This window comes from Aptenodytes forsteri, unplaced genomic scaffold, assembly GCF_000699145.1.
Source record: "Aptenodytes forsteri isolate BGI_AS27 unplaced genomic scaffold, ASM69914v1 Scaffold99, whole genome shotgun sequence".
Taxonomy (NCBI): domain Eukaryota; kingdom Metazoa; phylum Chordata; class Aves; order Sphenisciformes; family Spheniscidae; genus Aptenodytes; species Aptenodytes forsteri.
Genome location: NW_008795321.1, coordinates 211,026 through 217,972, shown reverse-complemented (window position 1 = coordinate 217,972; position 6,947 = coordinate 211,026). Strand labels below are relative to the sequence as shown.

The window sequence follows — 6,947 nt, the reverse complement described above, 5'->3', positions numbered from 1 at the left end:
TGACAGCAAGTTTCCTCAAAGGCTGTCTGCATGGAGAAAGCATGCTCTCTGCCTGGAAATTCAAGTGAATTCACTACCAGGCTTCAGATCAGAATTTACAGTATATTTTTTGGGCACTGTTACTGGATATATGGAGTGACCTGGCCTCTGTTGTCAGGAGAATGGCACCAAACCCTTGTTCGGCAGGTGTTTTAGTCTCTAAATGCAGAGCAGGATTCAATTTCCAAATTATCTGCACTTCCACACAAGTAAAGGACTGAGATGTTTTCAACATCTAAATCATGCAGGAAAAGGCCTCATAAAGAGAAGTGGCTGCAAGATATGCGGCAAACTACTTCCAGCATCTGGCTTTGTCACACACATGGTGCCTGGCTTACAACAGCCCGTGAATATATGTGCCTCAGTTACTCCAGCTGTAAAATTGGGTCGAATATACTCACCCTCCTCAGAGCTGCTGCTGAAAAGCTTTGTGAAAAGCATTATTACAGTGGAATTCAAAGGTACTATTTCTTACCTGATAATTTGTAATTGCAACATACACACAATTATGAGGGGAGGTGCTTCCATGTGCTGACAAATGCCGTGGGAATTAACGAATAGGGCACAGTTGTTATGCTGTTCCATACATCTAATGTGGGATCGTAGCAGTCCAACGTTTTGCACCTCTGAATGCCAAAGTAGCCTCCAACCACATACAATTTGTTTCCAGATGCCACTGCGTGGCAGCTCATTCGCTTAGCTGTCACATCTCCCACCTTAGTCCACTGGTATGTCTCACTGTTGAATTTATAAGCAGAGCACGCAGAGAATTCAGTATCTCCGCCCATAATAAAAATCTGGTTACCCAGAACAGCTGCAGCTGTGTAGCGCCAGGGCTGGGGGCAGGTGGCTGGTACTGTCCATCTGTTTTCACACTGATCGTAGCACTGAACTTTGGGCAGCTTGTCATGGCTAACGCTGGTACCTCCAAAAGCAAACAGCTTAAGCTTTGCGCTGACTACAGCTGCATTGCTTACTCCCTCTCGCAGTGGGGCAACCATGGTCCATTTGTTGGTCACGGGGTCATATTGTTCTACTTGCTTTAAGGATACTGAAGGGGAAGCTGGAAGGCAACCAGTTGCTGCAGTGTGTCCTCCTACTACATACAAACAGTGCTTAAGTTCAGCAGAGCCATGCCCAAACCTAGCTACCAGCATGGGAGCAGCCTTCGACCACTCCTCGTGAAGGGTGTCATACACCCACACGTCTTTGGAGACTCCGTTTTCTGACCCTCGTCCCCCGGTGATATACACTTTGCAGCCTATGGCACAAGCACTGAACTCTTTCCGTGGACTTGGTATGTCGGCCTTTGGAATGATCTCCTTTGCCTTTTGGTCCACCAGGTACAGCTTGTCACACATAAAGGTTTGGCCACCCAAAAGAAAAAGCGAATGGCCAGTTTTACGGGGTCTGGCACACAAACTAGTGACCACTCCATCATTCTGTAAGATCTTTAACTTGCATCTTATCGATTCTTCTACAATCTCTTTGCTCTTCCTTTGTTTGGTGATAAGTTCTTCCATGGCCACATTCTCCATAAGGTATATGGCTGGCAAGAGCGCCAGTCTCACCGTCTGCAATAGCTCGGGCAGATAACAGTGACGCTTACTCAGGTCATAGCTGACCCAGTTGATAGCTGATTCATATACCAGCCTTTCATCTTCAGTTTCTAATTCTTCACTGGAAAGGAGCTGCACTACCATGTCTTTTGGCAGCTGGAGGAAGTCTTCACTTTTACTGATACTCTGGAAGTTGCTCAGGCACATCCTCCAAGAGAGTTCGTACAGCTTGGTGCACTGGTGAGCATCTGACAGCAGCAGCATGCCGAGACAGTTAGTGGGATGAAGGTTCTTCTCCAGAAACTCTGCACAAGCATCCCGAATGTCCTGAAACTCCAGCATGTCGCCGGCCTCCAGCAGCGACTCTGCGTTCTCCTCATTGATGATAACCCTGGAGGAATATGCGTAGTCCAGAAGAAGCTCCAAGACTTCCGGGTGAATCGAATTATGAAAGTTGACTTCACTGTCCTGGCTCTCCTTCAGTCCTCCACTGAACATTGCTTCGAAATAGCGGCTACAAGCAGCTAGAACGGCTCTGTGGCAGGGGAACGACCTGTTCCCAGCGTGGAGAAGTACATCTGTAAAGAGACGCTGCTGACGCAGAAGGTTCAGGTGAGTAAGGACACTATCAGCATAGGATGACTTGTGGAACAAGTATATGTTTATGGAGCCAGTACTGGCCCTAGATTTGCGATTTTCATGCATGCTGACTGACATTTTCTTTCACACCTATAAACAAAGAAAAAAATTAGTAAGATTAATGAGACAGTTAAATTCATTATTATTTTTACATACCAAAAAGTGTATCTATTATTCACTATAAGATGGGGAAAAAAGCCTTAATTTATAGATGAGTGGACAGAGAATTGCATCTACCTTTGGCATGTGTTTGGTTTTTTGTAAGACGAGTTTCATAAATGACATATTCTAAATTTGTTGCCCAAGAGCAGGTTTATCTTGGGAAACCTGATCTCCAACTTTCACAGCAATACAGTAAGCAAGTAAGTCGGAGGAGAAAGAAAAGGAACCAGGACTGATTTTCTCACCCTTCCCCAACCTAGACCAGCTGATTCATTACATATGTACACATGCACATGCTTGAAACATTCTCCTGTACTGAATCATAGCAGGAAGAGCTACCAGACAGAATACCTAAGGAATGTCAAAAGCTGCACGGGGAACAAAAACCTACTAATCCCATTAGGAAGCTTCCCTTTGGTATAATGATTCCATATACAACCACAGAGAATGAAAAAAGGGAACTTTAAAATAAAAACCTAACAACAATCATAAATTTACACTTGCGAAATCTTTGAAAAAAATACAACGAGTGAGTTTTAGAGTTTACATCTTGAACTCTGCCAGCGGCCACCTGTTATAGTGATATAGCATATACACAGGCAGAGTCAGCAGAAAAATGTGTTTTGACTATCAACTGAAGTCACCGAGGCATCGCCTCTGAAGCTACCTCGAGAGTCAGGTACTCAGAGCACAAGCCATTGGTTCATTTTGAGGTTTGGAGGAGACATAAAACACAAGACATATCCTATTCTACCCTGCTCCTAACAAACACAATGCTGTTTGGTCCCTGTTTGGAGGTGAATGTTACTGTTATCTGCCATGATATGCAGGTCTATGTACAATTACAGCAGCAAGTTTCCAGATTTAATTAAGAGTCAAGCCAAAACAGTATGGTGTATAGGGAAAGGGTGGAATATTGGCAGCCATATAAAGCTAATGGCCAAAAAAACAACAGTGCAAGTAATAGGAGGTGAAGCATACAGAGCCCAGTGCAAGCTGTGGCTGTGACCACTACCGTAATAATCTCACTTCCCTCCCTCCAAACTGCAGAGGAAGCTTGAAGAAAGAAGAGAACCAAACTTCCCTAATTACTATGACATTCACATGCCCAGAGTCCCTTTTACTGCATCTTCAAATAAGGAACGGGGCAAAAGCCTACCTGAGAAGCGCCCAGTGCTCAAAGTCAGAGCATGACCTGGGGCCACTTGTGTAGGTTTCTAATGTGGATATACTTCCCTCTCTCACAGACTTGAACATTTTCGTATTACTAAGCATGTTTAAGCAGTACAGAACTGTACAACTCTATTCCCACTTTTCATGCTTCAAGATGACAAAAGAGCTTTACAAGCCTCAAAAAAAAAAAAGCATTTTAAAATAAATACATGTATTTTTCTAGATTCATATGACCAGAACCTTCAACAAAATCAAAACCTTATATGATCAATTTGGGCAGCAGACTCCATTTCAGAACAACCGATTTGTGTATATGGAATATACAACACCTGCAGATTAACTGCAGCATAGCCAGTACCATCCTCCTCACTAGCTGTGCTAATGTACAGAATAATTGATTTGTCATATCAGACAGCAAGTTTGTGATACACCTTTCCCTTCAGTCACAGCAAAAAAGCCCCCCAAACCAACATCAATTAAGGAACAAAGAGATGCCTTACTACAAAAGTACCATAGCGCATTTCCTTTAATCTGGAATATGACTTCCTGATGAAACTTAACTGGGATTGAAAAGAACAAGCAACACAGCTCAGTATATAGTGCTCAATCCAAAATCCTCCAAAACAGGGAGGAATCCTTCCCATGAGAGCCACAGGGCAGAGTATCTGTCTCACTCTACCATGCGAAAGTTTGGAAAGTTATTTTACCAATGCTCCCTAGATCAACCTATTAAATGCACTAAGCACAGAACAACTTAAGGAGGCTGGTACGTCTTCACAACACAAATCCTTTTACAAGGAAAATTAAATTACCTTTAATGCAACTGTATTGTCTGGCAAATAAAGACTCAGATGGCATTCAAGGATCCTGAGCACTAATCTCAGACTAAAATTACCCACTTAATCTATAGCCAGAAAGATTATACTGACCATATACAGGTTGAAACCTGCTGGAACTGAAGGATTACAGAAAGGGTCATGGCTTGAAATACTAGTACATAAACAGTTTGGAGACACAGATGGGAAGGTGAACCCTTCACTGGCAAACCACCCCCTGCAAAATTTTAAAACTTTTCCAGGCACTTTACCATTTTAAATGCTATTATGATGCAGTGCAAAGCATTCACTGGATTTCTACAGATTGGCTTTCCTCACACTGAGGACCTACTCTGCAAGGTTTCCTTGCCAGGGAGCAGGACAGGAGTTAGCACCCACTGATCAGAAATAATACGAGTCACCAGGATATGAAGATGCTCATTGCCCCCCTGCTCTCCATCCCAGTTAAGTGAATGTGTAGACACCACAGTCTAGGCATGTCAGGACCTCTATGGAAACACAGTTCCTCTCCTTTCCCCCCACATATAGGGGGAATTCAGAGCGTACTGAAAACTTTCTTTTATCATGCACACAAAGTTCAGAAATAGGGCAGGTAAAACTCACGTCAGAGGCCGCAAACGTGGGCATTCAGATCTTTCAGCAGGCTCTGTACTCCTGCAAGCGCCACCTGCTCAGCATTATTCAGAATGAGCCCATAACCACAACAAAATAGAGGAAAACATAAAAAACCCACCCTGCAATTATGTGTACGTTGGAGGCTAGTGAGCTACAGACCATATGCAGAGGGGAGGAACAGATCACTGCATGTTACCCAAGCCCACCCACAGCCATAGTAATTAACACTGCTGTAAAAAAAAAAAAAAAAGAAATTGTAAGAGCCACTCTCAAACAGCTACCGAATAAGGCACTCAGCATTTCACCCCACTAAAACAGAAGACTTGGTCTTTCAGTGAGCAATGCCATTTCTTACAAAGTGCTTGCAGATTTCACATATGCTGGTCTTTAACTATTACAGTAACATTGCCTTTATCACCACAATGTCATCTATTGAGAAGAATTCAAAGTATGCCAATTCACATTTAAGATAAGCTAACATATTTCCCCAAACAGAACAAAGATACATATCTATACATATCTTTTTCCTCCACTGTGGTTGCTGAGATGAGTTCACACATGGACCAGTCGAACAAACACCCTTACAAGCAATTATCGTAATTTATTAACAGGCGGTGTTTCTGTAAACATGTCCTTTCGTAGTTTCTAACAATTAGCTCAGTCCAGAATCTTACAAGATTATTAAAATGTATAAATGACATCTGTGATTTCTCTATTTGGTGTTGGAAGTTATGGAAGCCTCAAATACTTCAGCAGAGGTAATTTACAGTCAGCGAGCAAATGTTGATCTTGAATAATATGACTCAACTCCCTTCAGGCATTTTTTCCTTAGAAATAATAATATTTGTATGTAAAAGACAAGAAGTGGTCAGTAAATTACAGATATAGATTTTATCTAGGAACAGAGGTTGAACCAAGACTTTGATTTATAATTGCACTTCAACAGGCTCCTTGTCACAGCAGCCCAGTAGTAAACACGACTTTAAGACTAAACAACAGACTCCCTGCCCTACTTCTTAACAGCTCTGCAGCATGCAGGTCTCAGCCTAAATCAAATGAAAAATTAAGTATTTTCAAATTAGTGACACATCCCTGCTGTAGGCTCATTTTCATATGACTCTGTAATTACATGGTGGTGGTGGTGGTTGCGTTTTTGTTTAGAATCAGTGAAACAGCTGAAGGAGAGGAAATCTGCTAAACATCCCATCGATTTAACTAACACCGCTTTCAATTACTAAATCTGCAGGGATACTATCAGTTTTGCAGAGCCAAATCCTGACCCTACCTAAAGTCCTCTAGCACAAACTCAGTGGCTTCCTAGAACCTGCAGCTAGACGGAAAGCAGAACACGCTGCTCCTGCTAGGAATGCACTACTGCTCGCCACATGCAGACAAAGAAACCCAACTCAAAATTCGCCCCAGTTCACTCCATCGTAACGCCTAAACAACTCCGTCTCAGAAAAGAAACTTGCTGGGTTTCTTCCCAATCTGATGAAGAAACAGTATGAGAAGTTAAAACGCATTTGGTTTCCTTTATAGAGCAATAACCACGTGCAAAAGTTTCTGTACCAGCGCAGGGAGAGCAGCGCCGCAGCCAGCTCCGGGAACAGCGAGGCGCTCGCTCATTCCCCTGCCCCGCCTCACGCCCGCTGAGGGATGCTCCGGCCCTCCCGGGGAGCCGAGGAGGAAGCTGAAGCACACCTGGGGAGGCTAGCAGCCTTCCTAACAGGAGCCGGCACTTTCCGAAGACAGACGCATACCGGAGACACTTAACAGCTACCGCAGATGGCTACCCACCAGCCGCCCAGAGCCCCGCTGCCTGCAGAAGGGGCGACGGTCCCTGGCGCTCCAGGCAGAGCGGAGGAGGGCCGGGCTCCGGCTGTGCCGGAGAACGGCAGGGCAGCCCGGCTCCAGCCGGCGCGGC

At 44.0% G+C, this 6,947-nt stretch overlaps 1 protein-coding gene across 1 annotated transcript; it reads right to left on the bottom strand.

The window, feature by feature from the left end:
* Positions 1–520: 520 nt before the first annotated feature.
* On the bottom strand, positions 521–2,321 carry ENC1 (ectodermal-neural cortex 1). The gene has a single exon (XM_009279921.2). The coding sequence runs from the start codon at positions 2,313–2,315 to the stop codon at positions 546–548; it is 1,770 nt and encodes a 589-aa protein (XP_009278196.1). The 5' UTR covers positions 2,316–2,321; the 3' UTR covers positions 521–545.
* Between the last annotated feature and the right edge of the window lie 4,626 nt (positions 2,322–6,947).

Excerpts from the sequence above, each read along its gene's own strand:
- ENC1 (XM_009279921.2), bottom strand. The coding sequence starts at position 2,315 with ATGTCAGTCAGCATGCATGAAAATCGCAAATCTAGGGCCAGTACTGGC.